This window comes from Mycteria americana, unplaced genomic scaffold (genome assembly GCF_035582795.1).
Source record: "Mycteria americana isolate JAX WOST 10 ecotype Jacksonville Zoo and Gardens unplaced genomic scaffold, USCA_MyAme_1.0 Scaffold_39, whole genome shotgun sequence".
Lineage (NCBI taxonomy): Eukaryota > Metazoa > Chordata > Aves > Ciconiiformes > Ciconiidae > Mycteria > Mycteria americana.
Genome location: NW_027445626.1, coordinates 534,114 through 551,642, shown reverse-complemented (window position 1 = coordinate 551,642; position 17,529 = coordinate 534,114). Strand labels below are relative to the sequence as shown.

The 17,529-nt window shown below is 51.5% G+C and overlaps 3 protein-coding genes and 1 pseudogene across 3 annotated transcripts in view; 2 read left to right on the top strand and 2 right to left on the bottom strand.

The window, feature by feature from the left end:
• LOC142403568 (scavenger receptor cysteine-rich domain-containing group B protein-like) overlaps positions 1 to 17,529 on the top strand; it is a 138,552-nt gene that overhangs the window by 49,373 nt on the left and 71,650 nt on the right. The window lies entirely within an intron of this gene.
• On the bottom strand, positions 489 to 1,448 carry LOC142403553 (olfactory receptor 9G19-like). The gene is given in 1 exon segment (XM_075489803.1): positions 489 to 1,448. A coding segment is annotated over 1 exon segment (960 nt).
• LOC142403552 (olfactory receptor 6E1-like) lies at positions 2,180 to 6,965 on the top strand. The gene is given in 9 exon segments (XM_075489802.1): positions 2,180 to 2,212; positions 3,313 to 3,315; positions 3,391 to 3,501; positions 4,390 to 4,458; positions 5,130 to 5,328; positions 5,331 to 5,441; positions 5,444 to 6,131; positions 6,228 to 6,393; positions 6,864 to 6,965. Coding segments are annotated over 9 exon segments (1,482 nt in total).
• LOC142403551 (olfactory receptor 14C36-like) lies at positions 11,268 to 12,233 on the bottom strand (annotated as a pseudogene).

Sequence of the window (17,529 nt, the reverse complement as noted above, 5' to 3'; positions counted from 1 at the left end):
ACAGTTCTCGTCTGCTAGAAAGGCCAGAGAACACGAGGGATGGGATTTCTCTACTTGCATTTAGACATGCCCAGTGGAAGGGCTTGAGTCAGCTGCCCACTTCTCACTGCCAATCTGGACATGCCCTAAGGAATCCCAGACATGCAACAATCCCACCCCTCAGCTTGGCTGGGTAACGGAAGAGAAGTCAGCATGTCTAGAGTAAGTTTTCTCCCACTCCTGGGCAGGTGTGGCATTTCAACAGCTCCCGCTTGCAGCATCCCAATTGTGTCTACTTGAAAGAAAGAAGAAAGGCAGGGAATGTTTTTACACTCTTCAACACCGGACCTATCCTTCTTTAAGACACAAATGCTCTTCTCCCACTTCTCATTCCCCAAACACTCCCAAGATTCTGCACTTGTAAAGATATGCCTGGCACACAAAATATGCACTTATGAGTTGTCCACACTTGACACAACCACAACCTGATTATTCCTGGTGGATCACAACTAGTATGAGCTCTCGATGCAGGCCACAGTTTTTCTGAGTGCATTTCCAAGAGCCCCCTTGACTTCCCTGGTCCGCAGGCTGTAGAGGAGTGGATTGACCATGAGCATGAGGATGGTGTAGAAAAAGGAGAGCACTTTCTTGAGCTGCCTCAATGAGGCTGTTCTGGGAATCATCTAGACAACAATGAGGGTACCATAGAAAAGAGTCACCACGATAAGGTGAGAGGAGCAGGTGGAGAAGGCCTTCTGCCTCCCCGTGGTGGCTGGGATCCTCAGGATCGCAGCTATGATGCAGATATAGGATGCCAATGTGAATACAAATGGGAAGACTACATCCAGAAAGCAGATGATGAAAGTAACCAGTCTCAGCACGGTGCTGTCACTGCAGGCAAGCTCTAGCAATGGGGCAAAATCACAGAAGAAATGATCACTTGCATTGGGACCACAGCACTGTGACTTGAAAAATAGCCTGGTGACTATGGTAGACATCAGTAATCCTGCTAGCCAAGAGCCAGCCACCAGCTGGAGACAGAGCTTCCAGTTCATGAGGCTTGCGTAGAGCAGGGGTTGACATATGGCCAAGTACCGATCAGAGGACGTGGTGGCCAGCAGATAACACTCGGTACCTGCAAAACTACCAAAGAAAAAGAGTTGTGTCATGCAGCCTTGAGCAGAAAGGGCTCTGTCCCTGCTTAGGAAGCTGGCCAGCAGCCTGGGCAGGATTCTGGAGGTACAGCACATTTGCACACTGGAGAAATTCCCCAGGAAGACTGACATGGGAGTGTGAAGGTGCTGATCTGTCACCAGCAGCACAACAATGAGGATGTTAACAAACATGGTCCCCATGTAGATGATGAGAGAGAGGAGAAAGAGAGGCATCTGAAGCTTGGGGACATTACGCAGTGCCAGCAGGAGGAACTCCACTGGTGATGTCCGGTTGTCCCATTCCTCTTTCTCCATGAAGCACTGTAGGACTTTCTTTTCCCCTCTTGGCAGGAAGGGAACCTGAGGAAGGGCATGCGCTTCTGTGTTTGTTGCAAAAAGGAACTGGGAAGCAGCGACTGCCAGAGACAACATGGAGGTTTTCCCTCATCTGCCTGAATTCACACTTGGTTTAGGGGCTCCGTTCCTCGTGAAAGGGCAGGAAGAGGTTCTTTGAGAGGGCCAAACTACTCTTCTTAGGAGAACCTCCTCTGATTAGAGCGATGATTTGCCGCAATGAGGTGCCTATTTCTGTGGAATGAAAGAGAAGGTTCATTTGCTCACATTAGGTGATGACGCTTGAAGTTCTTCCCAGTAGTACCCAGCACAGGCGTTAGCCAAGTCCTGCTTTCCAGCAGCAGAAAGATGGGCCAGACAGGAAAGCCCCATCATGCAAAAAAGCCTTTAGGGGAACGCATCGTGCCATAGACTCTTTCTTCACACTGAGGAAGAATGGACACGAAACAGGATTAGCGGTCTCAACTCCCTGAAGCATTTGCTTTCTGATGAGCCCATTCTGTCCCTGGCAGTGCATCTCTTTCCACAGAGCAAGAGTGGCCAGCAGTTACTAGCTTGGTAGTTGAAGGCACTGCAAAGGGTCTGTTAGACAGGAGCCTTACAAGCAGATGTGAACTTGGGAGGGAAGGGCAGGGAAAAGTGAATTCCAGAGAAGAGGTAACTGAGTTGTTTAAGCCAAATGAGGAAAGGCGATGTTGCATGAGGAGGAGGCGAAAAGGACAGGGGTGATGACCACTGGCTGAACATCTTTTCCTGCTCTCCTTCAATTTCTGAATGCATTTGGGCTGCTTCCCTGCAGCAGCACAGCACCTGGACCTCAGTATTCCCATCTCATTTCTCAGGGCTCCTTATAAAGCATTGCAATGAAGACAGAGTTGTATCCCAAGGGGGAGTGGGGGCTGAGGCAGGGCAGGATCATGATCAAGCACAGGGTTCCACTAAATGCCTGATACATGCCTGCTTGCCTGCCCAGGGAACATCCGTGGCTGAAAGAGAGAGCACTTTGCCCACGCCTCCTCTTTGGGTTTTCATAACACTCGGCTCAGACAAAACACTGTCCCGACGATTCCCTCTCTCAAACTTGATACCTTTTACAGAGACATGGAGATGGCCAAGGCAGGCACCTAGGCAGCCCAGAGAGTTCCTGGGATGGAGGAGCCCTTTTACTGAGTGATCCACCCAACCTACACTGGGATGCCTTGTTCCTGAAGTTTCTTCCATGGGCAGGGTGCCTCAGATTCACTGCCCTCTGCAAATCACATGCCACGTTGATGGCTGAGAGACATCTGTGAGATAGCTGAGGGATTGAGATTGATCCCTACGACACAAGCAAGATGGAGACAGAGACAGAGAAAGATTCAGAGAGCTGAGAAAATAAGGGACACGTATTGGCACACTGGCCCCATACACTCTGCCCCAACCTATTCACATCCACTGAGGTGTGTGAGTGCCCACCAGCTTATGCCCCACAGCTCTGACTGTAGTGACAACCACGCTGCCGGTATCTCTGTTCAGCAGTGTCAAGGACACAGGGAGGGTCTCTAGAGGAAAGAGTGAGCTGGAATGAGAAGACATGCAGGACAGGACTGTACCAGGCCACATGGTCTCACTTCATAGTTGCCACTGTGCAAAGAGCCATTGGCACGTTAAGCCCACCCGCCTCAGCAAATCCAGCACCTACCTGTAATCCCCAGCATGATGTGATAACCTTTCCTTTGAGTCTTCAGCAGCACCTGAATGTCACCAGCTCTGCAGTGCCTGCTGGGTTTATAGAAGAGTCTCCTGAAGGTTCCTGCTGCAGCTCAGAGTTCTCTTTGTGTCGCAGAAAGTGAGCACTGCGCAACTGAAACCCTGTGGGGATGGAAGCCCTGAGCTGCCCTCCCCTGGACCTCTGTGCTCTTAGGAAGAGGGGAAAGGAGGCAGGGGAATGAGCCATGAGCTCTTCACACTCCTGGAGCAGAACTCCAATGAGATATGTGCCACAGCTGCTCCTTCCAGACTCCAGGAATGGCCAGTGGGGAGAAAGGAGGCATTTCCTCCAAGCTGAGGAGACTGGCAATGTGGGACAGGATGAATCACCCTCAGGGGTGCCAGGCTCTGCCCCTTGAGGAGAGAGGAAACCCAAACCTCTCCCAGGGGCAAAGGTGCCTAACTTGCTGGTGGCTAAAGGGAGCTCAGGTACTGATCTACTACAGTCCTACCGCTGTAGGTGACTGAGCTTGAGCTTTTGCTCAAATACAGCCAGTGGTTTAATCTCAGCAAGTTTTCCACATGAACCCAGTGCAGAGATTCCCCTACACCAGACTAGAGGCAAAGAACAAGCCAGGCACTTGGGATCTAAGACTAGCCTGAGCCCCAAGCTACAATGTCAAGGCAAACATGGAGCGCTGCCCTATACTGAACTTCCCATTTTACTCCTTGTGGAAGTGCTACCCATTCTGCCCTGGGACAGAGCCTGAGGGGACAACACAGTCTGTGGAGAAGCTTTCTTTCACTGCTTCAAACCCACCATCTCCTCCCCTCCCTCTTCTCCCCTTGCATTTTGAATCCTCCTACTCTGGGAGTCATCTGCTCTGCTCCTTTCTATGTCTGAAAACAAATGTAAAGATGAAGGGAAACACACCAGTCTTTCTTGCATATCTTTTTCTTGTGCTGCCTTCTGTTAGATGTGGATTCTGATTTAAAAAATAATAGCTTAATAAATCAGTGGTTTGAGACTTGAATAGTGACTGTCATCTACTTCACTGCAGGTGCCTGTGAGAACTGGTTTTCCCGAGGCTCCCTCTGTAGTCAAGGGAGACAAGACAAAACGCTAGAGGCTGGTTCCTCCCAACCTATGTCTGGCATGCCAAAGAAAGGTTGCAAACCTCTTCCAGACACTCTTCTCTTGCTCTCCATTTAGGTCAGGACATTGGATAGTAATAGCAATGAGCAACTGTTTGGAAACAAGTGCATTTCAGTGCAGATGGATGTCAGATGAGAGAGTCTGTGTGCCAGATTGTGTGGGATCATAATGAATTTCGGTCATTATTTAGAGTACTAAAGAAGACGAGTTATACTTGGTCCCTATTCCACCCCCTCCCCTTTCCTGAAGAAGCAGAGAGCAAGAAGCTGTGGAAGAAAGCAGGGCATTGCAAAAGAGATCCTTGATATTCATTCTTTTGAAATGAACAGATTCTCAGGGATTCCTCGTCCAAAAAGGCAAGTACTGAAAAGCAGAAAGAATAGCTTTCTACATACTGATTGATTTGATTTGATTTGATTTGATTTGATGGTTTAGCATTTGTGCAATAGAAGAGATGAGTTTGGCACTTAGGTGTGACAGATGTTTGCAAGAGGTCTGAGTGAATCTGGAATTTCCCAGGAATGGGGTGAAATAGCTAACAGCCTCTTTACAATCTTCTCTTCTGGAGAAAGAATCCTCTGTGAGTGTTTGAAAAAGGTAGAAAGAAGTCAACAAATTCCCTGAGGACTCTAACTGAAATGTCAAACGGAACAATCAGGGTGTGAGAACTGCTTGAAGGACTATGTTTGTGTTAGATAGGAAGACTGCAAGAAAGGGAAGAAGCAGAGAAGGAAGAACTTTTCATGCAGACCGTAAAATCATCACACTTGTTTTTTGCCATGCTCCTGTCTCGGCAGGATGAACTGAAATTCAGCATGGGAGCAGAAAATGAAACTGCAGTGACTGAGTTCATCCTAGCGGGTTTCTCAGGGCTTGATCAAAGACTACAGCTATTTGTCTCTCTGGTCCTTCTGCTCCTATTCCTGACAACAGTGATGGGGAAGGCAACCATCATTTTCCTCGTGTGTGTGGATCACCGCCTGCAGACCCCCATGTACTTTTCATCAGCAATCTGGCCTTCCTGGAAATCTGGTTTACATCCTCCACAAGCATCAAATTGTTTGTGATCCTGGGTTCTGGTAGGAGAACCATCTCACTAAGCAGCTGCTTGCCCAATCCTGTTTCTATTTTGCCCTGGGCTGTACCGAGTTGGTTCTACTTGTTGTCATGTCCTTTGACCGTTATGTTGCCATCTGCCAGCCTTTGCGTTATGCTGCCATCATGAAGCTTCACCTCTGCGTCCACCTGGTCATTGCTGCTTGGGTCATAGGCATCACAGTCTTGAGTTACCGTCTGGTCCTCCTCTACAAGCTGACTTTCTGTGGCTCGAACGAGATCCACCATTTTTTTGGTGACAACTCCCCCTTATTCAAACTGTCCTGCTCTGACACCAGCCTGCTGTGGAAAATAGACTCTGTTTTATTATCATGTCTCATACTGGGTTCCCTATGTTTCACTCTGGCATTTTACATGGGCATCCTTTTCTGTATTCTACACCTGCCAGCAGCCTCTGGGAGGAAAAAAGCTTTTACTACATGTTCTTCCCATCTCACCACCTTGGCCATTGCATATGGGAGCTGCATTGCTCTCTATGTGCGTCCTTCCGAGGATGTTTCCTTGCAGACAAACAGAATTGTAGCTTTGCTGAACACTGTCCTGTACCCATTCTTAAATCCGTTCATCTACAGTCTTAGAAACAAGACTGTGACACTGGCCCTGAACGAAGCCGTTGCCCGTTCAACAACACAGCTTTTCCCTAATCATGATGCATTTCTGGACAGCAATTCCCATGAGCTGCTGTCATATGTTAAATAACACCAATGCATATGTATGTAACCTGCAAATACAGAAGCCTCAGGAGATTTATGTTCTTGTTGGATTGTTTTTTGGTTAAGTGATAAGAAGCTCATCTGCACACACCAAGAAGGCACTAACAATGGCAGGAGGAGTAAGTCAGTTAATACCCTGCCCCAGCTGCTCCCAGACCCATCACAGGAGAGCCAGCAGCTCATCAAGAGCCCATCCCCACAAACCCAGAAGAGCACAGAGGCACAGTGGCAGGTGGGACCCCAAATTACAGGCTCCTGAGGAATGAAGACCTTGTCCCAGCTCCTTCCAGGGCTGCCCTGGGAGAGCCATCAGCCCCGTTGTCCAGGTGTGAAACCCATCAAGATGAGTCCCTGAGAGCAGCTCTCGGGATCAGCATTTGCACTAAGGGCATTGTTGCCTAGGGGTGTAGGACACATTATGGGATGCAGGGAAGAGCATTTTTGGATTGCATGAGACTTATTATGGAAGTTTAGGGGAGGACCCCGACCAGTGCCGTCTGTCCTGTCTTCTCATTAAACTTAATTTCTAACTCTTTCCTGTGTGAGGCAATCCCTTTTCTGCATGAACATGTGAGCACAGGGGTGTGAGTGCAGCAATTGGAGCAGGGGGTCAGACAGCCCCTATGTCAATAGTGCCAGCACCTGAGAGACTGGAGTGTGTGTGGAAGGGGGTGTGTGTGTGACTGGGGTGTTCTGTACTAGCATCTGGAAAGGGGCTGTGGCCTCAGGGGCTCGTATGTCCAGGTGCCTGCAACTGGGGAGGCTGGTATCCAGGGGCAGCAACTGAGGAGACTGAGTGTCTGAGCCCAGCTGCTGGAGGGATCCACCTTGTACAGCTACAGAGAATAGAATAGAATAGAATAGAATAGAATAGAATAGAATAGAATAGAATAGAATAGAATGGTTCAGTTGGAAGGGACCTACAATGATCTTCTAGTCCAAATACCTGACCGCTTCAGGTCTGAGCAAAAGATAAATCATGTTATTAAGGGCATTGTCCAAATGCCTCTTTAAACAGTGACATGCATGGGGCATCAACCACCTCTCTAGGAAGCCTGTTCCAATGTTTGACCACCCTCTTGGTAAAGCAATGCTTCCTAATCTCCAGTCTAAACCTCCCCTGGCGCAGCTTTGAACCATTCCCCCGTGGCCTGTCACTGGATACCAGGGATCAGAGATCAGCACCTCCCTCTCCACTTCCCCTCCTCAGGAAGCTGTAGAGAGCAAGGAGGTTGCCCCTCAGCCTCCTGTTCTCCAAACTAGACAAGCCCAGCATCCTCAGCCGCTCCTCACAGGACATTCCTTCCACCCTTTCACCAGCTTTGTTGCCCTCCTCTGGACTCATTTGAGTACCTTGCATCCTGCTTAAATTGTGGGGCCCAGAACTGCACACAGTACTCACAGTGAGTCTGCACCATTGCTAAATGCAGCGGGATAATCCCCTCTTTTGGCCGGCTGGCCATGCTGTGTCTGATGCACCCCAGGATGCGGTTTGCCCTCTTGGCTGCCAGGGCACACTGCTGACTGCTACTGAGCCTGCTGTCAACCAGCACCCCCAGAGCCCTTGCTGCAGGGCTGCTCTCCAGCCACTCCTCTCCCAGTCTATACTTGTGCCCAGCATTATTTTGTCCTAGGGGCAGAGTCCGGCATTTGTTCACGTTAAACATGGTGAGAGTTGCCTCCTCTGGGTCATGGATACACATGTTCAACTGCACAGCGCCCAGGAACTTCAGCAGAGGGGATCTCATAATCAGTGTGCCAACCAGGTGCCTTCTGCTGCCTTATCAGGGCTGCTGGCAAATGTGAGCCTAAAAGCACATATTCCAGCCATGAGTCGAGGCCTGAGCTACCAGCTACTTCCGAAAGAAGTGACCTCACAGTGCCTTTCCCAGCCATGTTCCTGCTGCTGGCCTATCAACTCCAAAGACAGAAGTGACCTCACAGCCACCTTCACAGCCACGTGCCTCCTGCTGTGCCATGAGACCCTGAAGCACAGCTGACCACACCGTAGCATTCCCACCCATCTCCTCCTTGTGGCCTATGAGCTGGTCAGATACAGGTCACCTCACATTCCTCTTCCAGAACCATGCGACTGCTCCGAGACCTCACGATCCCTGCCCTGCCCCAAGGGGCCAAACAGCTTAAGTAAGGGTGAGGAGAGGGGATGGTGATGAGTGGGTCAGAGCGTGGGAAAGAGGGCTTCAGGGGTTAGGTGTTCAGGTTAGGGCTTTGGGTTTAGAGCTCACCTTTCAGGCTTAAGGGTTAGGCAAAGGCCTAGGGGGAAGGTTTGGTGGTGTGGTGAGGGTGTCTGGTAGTGTTTAAGGTGTGGGCGAGCTTTGTGGGCTAGGGTTTTGTTTAGGGCTGGGCTCAGGGCTAAGATTAAGGCTAGGATCTTAATGCTAAGGATAAAGGCTAGGGTGAGTAAGAGGATAAGAGTAAGGATAAGGGACTATGGGTTTGGGATTTCGCTTAGTCGTAAGGTTTTAGGTTAGGGATAGCCTAACCTCAGGTAGGTTAGTGACAGTGGATTACTGTCAGGGGCAGGAGTAGCATTTAAGGATCATGTTAGGGCTGAAGGTTACTGGTTAGAGATAGTGTAAGGGCTTAACATGAATGTTTTCACAGTCTGTGTTTTCACAGCAACATCACTATAAGCCATTTGACCTCTACAAACCTTTTGTGTCTGTTGGCCAAGCCTCTCTTCCCTCACTCAAATCTCCCATTTCTCTTGCCCAGGCTCCTCCTCACCTCCCCAAATGTGTCATCTTGTTGGGGGCAGCTTTCGCATGACCTTCCTGACCTGAGAATATCTCTCTCCCCACTGCTGACCACTCAGAAGTGACCTCACAGCCAGCATCCAAGGGGACACATTGTGCTGCTGTGCTTGAAAGTCCTCTTCACAGCCTCTTCACAGCCCACCCAGCAGCGCTGGAGGAAGGCGATGCCCTGCACCCTGCCAGAGGTACCCTGCCTGCAAACCAGCTCATCACCAGAAGGGTTCCTGGGTTACCTTTCCCACACAGGTGCTTCAGTTACCCCAGGGTATCTTGGATGCAATGGCCACCTCTGTGCGAACAACTGACTCAAGCCCAGAATGTCAATTTTAGAAAAAAAGTTGAAACCTGTGCAGAAAAAGAACGCTATGTAACAGCTGAAAAAGTCTTAATTTCCAGGGTTGCTAGGCTTTGGATGATTTTTTATGAGATTTTGTGGATCCCTGAGGGATGCTGCTAGTATCTGGCTCCTCGGAGGACTTTGTACCACTAATGGCAGTTGTTCCTGATAGTCCAGCCAACTTCCCACCCATGACATCATCCACTTCTTCAGTCCAGATGCCAACAGACTGCTCTAAGGAGTCTACGGGAGATCACATCCAAGGACTTGCAAAAGTCCAGGCACACAACATATCCGTCTTTCACCTCCCACATGGGTTCAGCAACCTCTTTCTTGTCCTTCAAGTGCCTGGAGATGGCTGCAGGAGGACTTGCCCCACCACCTTCCCAGGGACTGAGGGGAAGCTGACCAGCCTGTCATTCTCGAAGTCCTCCTTCTTGCCCTTCTTGAAGACAGGTTTGATATTTGCCTTTTCTGAGGACCTTGGAACCTCTCTGATCTCTCTGGCTATTCCAACGCGTTTGTTGGAAAGAGGTCTCACGATGACACCAGCCAGCTCCACCAGCACCTACCTCTCTGCCTCTGCCCACACCAAAAGCCTCTCCATGTCCCATGCTTCCAGGGGAGTGCCCAGGACACAGCATATGCCAGTCCAGGTCCTCTGGGCTGGTTCAAAAGAGAACCAGAAGTGATTTCTTCCTGCAGGCCCACAGCTGCCATGGGCTCTCGGTGCAGCTCACAGCTTTCCTGAGTGTTTTTCTCAGTGTCCACTCCCCCAACCTTTCTAATCCACGGGCTGTAGATGAGGGGATTGAGCAGGGGCCTGAGGATGGTGTAGAAAAAGGGCTTTGCCAAACTCTTTCAGGACGGCTGTTCTGGGCAACACACACCCAAGGATGAGGGTGTCATAGAAAACAGTGGCACTAGTGAGCTGAGAGGAGCAGGTGGAGAAGGCCTTCTGCCTGCGCATACTGGATGGGAGATCTGCCCCAGCACTGCAGCTGTGATGCATGCACAGGATGCCCATGTGAACAGGAAGGGGAGGACGGGATCTAAAAAGCATGTTCTAAAAGGCAAGAGCATGAGTGTCATGGTATCACTGTGTGAGAGCTCCAGCAATGGGGTGAATTCACAGAAGAAGTGGTCCACTCCAGTGGGGCCACAGAACTCTCTCTGGGACATGACTGAAATGATTACTGTAGTTGCCAGAAATCCCCCTAGCCAAGGTGCAGCTGTCCTCTGGAGACAGATGTCCCCGTTCATGAGTCTTCTGGAGAGCAGGGGGTGGCACACAGCCCGCTACTCATCATAGGATGTGGTCACCAGTAGTAAACCCTCTGTACATGCCAAATGTGCAGGAAACAGTACTAACAACGTGATGAGCAGAGATGGTGCTGTCCCCAGTCATGAAGTGGGCCATCACCTGGGGCAGGGTGCTGGATCTGTAGAAGGTCTCCAGGGAAGACAAATGCCCCAAGAAGCAGCTCATGGGAGTGTACAGGTGCTGGGTTGCCACCACCAGCATGATGATGAGAGTTTTCCCAAGCACAAACACCATGCAGGTCATGAGAGAGAGGAGGAAGAGATTTGTCTAAGGGCTGGGAACATTCTCCCTTCCAGGTAGGGGGGACTCCATGATTGCCCCATTGCCCTGTCTCCAAGGAAGCTTTTAGGTCCTTCTTTTCCCCTCTAACTTGGGAGGGAACCAATGAGGAAAAACATTTGGTTCTGTTTTACTTGCTTGGGTCTCAGACAGACCAGACAATGCAAGTACATTTATTTTGTTCAATTAGAGAAGGAGTATAGCTCCTTATTTACACAGTTGCTGGGTCACACTAGTGAGGTAGATAATGAAGCAGAAGTGGAGTGTCCATATCTCTTTGTGGACAACATTATCACAAGTGAAAAAAGCAAGAAAATAAAAAAGCCCACCCAGCAAGAAGGACAACCACAGAAACTAATAAAGAAAAGCTGGGCCTGTACTGAGTGACATTATGAGTCATGCATTGAAGAAGATGGACACACTATAGTTTTTGGAAAACATTCAGTCATCAGTTTCCAGACTGCTACCTTGAGCTCCTGGTTCCTCATGCTGTAGATGAGGGGGTTGACTGCTGGAGGCACCATCGAGTACAGACCAGCAACCACTAGATTCAGGGATGGGGAGGACATGGAGGGAGGCTTCAGGCAGGCAAACAAGGCAGTGATCAAAAACAGAGAGACCACAGCCAGGTGCGGGAGGCACATGGAAAAGGCTTTGTGCCGTCCCTACTCAGAGGGGATCCTCAGCACAGCCCTGAAGATCTGCACATAGGACAGCACAATGAAAACAAAACACCCCAAAAAGACAAAACCACTGAACACAAGAAGTCGAAATTCCCTGAGGTAGACATCTGAGCAGGAGAGCATGACGATCTGGGGAAGTTCACAGAAGAACTGGTCCAGGGAATTGCCTTGGCAGAAAGGTATTGAAAAGGTATTGGCAGTGTGCAGCACAGTATAGAGAAAACCACCGGCCCAGGCAGCTGCTGCCATGTGGACACAAGCTCTGCTGCCCATGAGGGTCCCGTAGTGCAGTGGCTTGCAGATGGCAACATAGCGGTCGTAGGCCATGACAGTGAGAAGAAAATACTCTGCTGAAATGAAAAAGACAAACAGAAAGACCTGGGCAGCACATCCCCTGTAGGAGATAGCCCTGGTGTCCCACAGGGAATTGGCCATGGATTTGGGGAGAATGATGGAGATGGAGCCCAGGTCAAGGAGGGAGAGGTTGAGAAGGAAGAAGTACATGGGGGTGTGGAGGTGGTGGTCACAGGCTACCGTGGTGATGATGAGGCCGTTGCCCAGGAGGACAGCCAGGTAGATGCCCAGGAAGAGCCAGAAGTGCAAGAGCTGCAGCTCCCGTGTGTCTGCAAATGCCAGGAGGAGGAATTCAGTGATGGAGCTGGCATTGGACATTTGCTACTTCTGGGCATGGGCACCTGTCCAAGGAGGAAAAGGCGGTGAGAAGTTAAGGCAGAGTTCTCTGAGCAAAACCTATTCCAGTTCTCATGGAAACCCCCCAGACTTCCTTGCCCCTTTCAGGTAGACCTTTGTCACGTCCCTTTTATGAGCTCTGCGTGGTGTTGGCAGAGGGTGCCATTGGGAGCAGGGAGCTCTGCTGTGGACTCTTGAAGTGTCGGTCCTGCCCTACAGCAAAAGGTAAACAGGAACACAGGGCCATCTCGGACTAAATCCGCCTTTGATACCAATGAGCTTTGCAGCATTGTTGCTCCCATTTCACCTGAGAGCAGAGCAGAGCTGTGGGGATTTTGGTTTGTGTATTTTGTTCTAGTTGCCTCACCACAACTGAGGAGTGTTTTTAAGGCAGAAAGCCTTGGCATTCCTCTTGCACTCCAAGTGAAACCGTGTGGGTGCTGACAGGCAAAGGGACTGTCCCTTAGTGCAGGCTATGGAGAGCTGCTCTCTCCATCAGCCCTGGTCTCAGCTGCCCTTTCCTTGCAGCTCTTTGCGCAGGAGGATGATCACACCCTGATGATCCCCTGAGAAGAAACGGGACACTGCTGAGAGCAGAGGAATCCAGTTTCCGAGTGCAGATCTCCAAAGCCCTCCCTGCCACCTGAGGAGGATCTCAGCTCCCCCCTCCCAGCCAGGGACACACAGGGCTCATTGCAGCTGCCCACATAGAGATGATGAGCAGCATTGCCATGGCCTTAGCACCAAATTTTCTTCTCCATGGGGCTCCCTCCTCTCTGGGGCACAGAGATGCCATGGGAGAGCTGTGCCCTTGTGGGGAGGCAGCCTGAAGCTCAGCAGGACCCCCAGCAAAATAGTCAAAAATCCTGAGGATGGGGTGCCCTGAAGTGAGGGTCAGCTCATTGCCAGCCCCACACACTGCAGTGCCCAGAGCCCCCAGGTAAGGTGGGGACAAAAGCAGCAAGGACAGGAGGGGAAACACAGAGAAATGCCCCAATGCTCCTGCCAAGAGAGGAAGGACAGGGACAGACAAACAGGCCCTCAGGTGTTTCTCCTTATCGGGTGTCAGACTGCCAAGAAGAAGACTCAGCCTGAAACCCCAAGACCCTGGGTGCAGAAGCTGTGCTGGATGGGAGAGGAGATCAGGGGGATGCTCCAGGAAAGTGTTTGTGCTGCAGGGGATGTCAGGGAGGTGCCCAAAAGCCCCTCCCATGGCATTGCTGGCAGCAGCTCCCTCTCCCTGCCTGCCCATGACTCTGCTGCCTGGAGCTGGCTCTGCTGGGAGCTGCTTCTCTGTCCCCATGTGTCCTCCCTGTCTGTGCTCACAGACCCCATCTCACCGGCTGTGTTCTCTGCTCTGCCCTGCAGACACCTCCTGGCAGCAAAGTACTGACCAGGGGCATCTCTGTATATACAGGAGCTCAGGAGACACTCAGAGAAGTCCTAGTTAGAACAGGGGTCTTCTCCAGAGTGCAGAAAAGATTTCCATCAACCACTGCCCACCCAGCCAACCAAGAAGAGAAAACTCAAAGCACTGACTCCTTCCATTTAATGTAATCCCCATTTTGACCTTTCTCTGGAAAAGTCCCCTTGGAAATGCCCTGGGGGTAACCTGGAGCTGTGAGCAGCCCTGGTCCATGCAGCACCCTCTCAACAGCAGGACCCTGCCTGCCCTGCCAGGAGTTGCTCCTTCCACACAGAGCTTCCCCCCGCAGCGCCATGGGGAGCTCCCCGGGCGTGCTGAGTGCGGACCCGGGCAGGCAGCAGGGTCCCTGCCCTGGCACACAGCCCCCTGGGGCACAGGGACCCTGCTCTGAAGGACAGCCCTGGGCAGCCCTGCCTGCACACCCGGCTTCACACCCCTGCAGCCATCCCCGGGAGAACCTTCTGACAGTGCAACGGGGAAGCCCTGCTCTGGACTACGTCCTCCTTCTTCACCCCAGAGAAGCCAAGACAGACATCCTCACAGGTCCTAGTAGTCATGGGATGTGCCAGCTCTGCAAGACTCATCTGCATTGCCCTGCTGCCAGAGACTTACTGTGTCACATGCTGTGAAGATTTCTCTGTGAACAAGCTCAGCTCTGTCCTCCCACCCCACACTGCCTTTAAGATCTCTCTGGCGCACTCGTCTCCCCTCGGTGCCTGCAGACACTGCCCTCAGCCCTGCTGCACTTTCTGGAGGAGCCGCTCCTGGGCAGAGCTGTCTCTCTGCAGTGCTGCCCGCTTGCCATGAGCTCCCTGCATCCCAGGAGCCCGGCCCAGCTGAGCAGCAGAGGAGCAGCCCAAGGCAGCACTTCCTCTGCCCCTCTGGGCTCCCTCCAGGTGTCCCTGGGGCTCCAGGGGAACCTGCTGTGAAAGAGGCTGCATGTTCCCTCCCTCAGCTGCAGAGAGACACTTCTTTCCTGCAGTGGCATTGCTCCTCTCGGAGACAGAGTTAGGTCTAAAAATCACCTTTTTTGTCTTCTTATTCGGCAGGACAGCCAGACAATGACAGGCAGGGATCTTCTTTACTCCTGCTGAGGGAAGGGATTCAGCTGAGTCAATCGAGGCATCTCAGCCTGCGTTTCTATTGTTAGCGCTGGAGGGGGACCCAGCTCCCTCCCATGCCTGTCACAAACCCACAGAAGGCGGCATTCCTCTTGCCTCAGTTGAGGCCTGCGTTAAAGAGGCACCTGCATGTGAGGTCCTTGTCTCAGCTCCCGTGGTAAATGATGAAGAGGTAGGGCAGGAGGTGGCTGTTTAGATGAAATATCTGGTGAGGTTTGAGGTACCAGAGGTTGCCCAAGGCATGTGCAAGACAGCTGCACCTGCCCCTATTTACTATCTTCTGGCAGCCTACACTGCCTCCTGACCAAATAGTGTCCTGTGTCATAGGGAGAGCTGCGTTTCTCTGTCTTTTCCATCAGCTGGCTTGCCTAGATCTCCACTGACTATAACAACGGTTTTCATCCCCACATTGCCTAATCATATTCTGGACAGTTACTCTATTTAATGTGCAAATAGAGGCCTGTAGTGTTATATGAGATGCCAAGGCTCTGGCACAGAACGACATGCGGCTGGCAGGTACAGCCCAGGAAAGCCATCCCCATTCAGAGCAAGAATGTGATGGACAGCCCGGACAGCACTGCAGACAGGTTCGGTGCCTTTGTGCAAGCCACGGATTGCCACCACTGCACGGTGGCAAGGTCTGTCCCTTCTCTACCCAGGAGACGTAGGGCAGTCCAGAACACAAGGCACATCACACTGGGGTCTCCACTGGTGTGACTACATTCTCACACTGCTGGTTATTTCCTCCACCAACCTTTAGTCACCCCCTTGAGGATACAGCCAAGGAACGGACCAACAGTTTTGACAGTGGGCCTGTCAGCAGCACCTTGTCATTCATGGAGATCACCTTCCCATCCACCCTCAGGGGCAGCAGAGACACCACTGAAGTAAACCCGTTTCTTTCCAGGGCTGCATTTCCCAGCCCTGTTTCTCTCTGTCCCTGGGGACAGCAGGGTTGCCTCACTCTCTTGGCATCCAATTTCAGCTTTAGTCTTCCATCTGCTGTCCACCCTGGCATGTCTCTGCTCTGAGGCAAAGCCTTTGCACACACGGGGTTTTGGAGGCTTGCTACCAGGTTTCCCCTGAGGTGCTGCAGCCCAAATGTGCACCCTTGCCCTCAGCCAGGCGCAGAGCCAGGACGAGCTGGAGCCTGTGCTTCTTGGCGTCGATGGAGTAACTGCCAAGGCGTGGTAGAACAAGTCACACAGCTTGGGGTGCTGCCATGGATGGGTACAGGCTTTTCAGGACAGGTGGAGTGGAAGGCTCAGCTGTGGGGTTTCTCTCAAAGTGAAGAAGCTGCTGGGATGTTGTGAGAGAGTGAAAGAGTTAATGTCTCAAACATTGTGGCAACTTGAGGCGCTATTCACATGGCGACGGCAGGTCGGCGAGCACGGGGTGGGGGAGAGCAAGAGCGGGACGTGGAGAGCGCATCAGAGGATGCGCAGTTCCGGGTTCTGCCAGACCTGACCATGTATGGCCAGAGGTCACACAGAGTTTATCTGAGGAAGGGGCTTGCAACCGCCCGAGAGACCCCTCGCAAACACCCCCCTCCCCCAGCACCTGCGCAGAACTTTCTAGAACAAGAACCATGTAAGTCCTGAAGGGGCGTACCTGGAGGAGGGGATTAGCCTATAAAAGGCTTGGCCCCCCCCCAGGGAAGGGCGCGCACGCCCACCACTGGAGGATTGCCACGTCTGTCATCATCATCGCGGGATCCAAGGGTGGTGATACTTTTTCTTTCTCTTTCCTCCTCTCTTCTCCTTTCCTTTTCTTGCTTCTCTCTTCCTCTGCTTTTCCAATATATATATGCAAGTTTGGGATCGGGTTGCCCAGAAAGTAGCTCCATTGCCAAATGCCTTTGTTCGTTCGTTAAACTCGTCAGGTCGTTAAGTTTGTCCGTTTGTGGAATTCGCCAGTTAATAAAGTTGCTGGCCAGCCTGTTCCTCGGGGTCATTGTCGTGACTCTGCCGACCACACGGCTCTGCCGAGCAGAGATCGGCTTTTGTCGGTACTCAAACAGTCGGGGAATCGAAAAGATTCACCCCTCTTGCAACCCACCGAGTGGGACAAGACATTAATTTGGTGTCAGAAGTGGGATTCCCTGACTTGATCAGTGAGAGGAACAGGGAGGGGATATCGATTGAGTCAAGAAGGGAGGACGTGAATCGGCTGAGTCCGAGTCCTCCGGCAGATAGATGATCATGGCTTCCTGGGTTCAGCCTGATCTGGACTGCTCCCCTTTGTTGTTAGAGTTGTTAAAACCTGTTGTTTTGGGTGTTTTGGTAGCTGCGCTGACGGCAGCCAGAAATATAAGTGCACGGTAAAATGGACTGAGCGAGAGGTGAGCGAATCGTCACAAGATTTGATAAAAGCTTGCAAGCGGAGCTGGAAGCCGAGCAGAAAAAACGGGTGCGATCGGAAATAGCAGTGACTAGGTTGCAGAATCAGTTGCGCGACGCTTTTGTCAGGGTGTGCAAGTTGTGGTCGGAGCTAGCAGAGGCGTGGACGGAGGATCTGGTGAGAGAGTGTGGGCACTGCGGTCTGTCTAAGGAACGCGAGCTGGCTGACGGGGGGGTAGCTGGCCACTACCCCTGGGAGGAAATGGAACGGGCAAAGTGCCAACATGATGAGAGAACTGCTCCCCAACTCTGCCCACTTATTAAAACGGAATTTCAATATGAAGGGGGTACCGATACTGTGCCGGAAATCATAACAAAAGAAATACCCTATA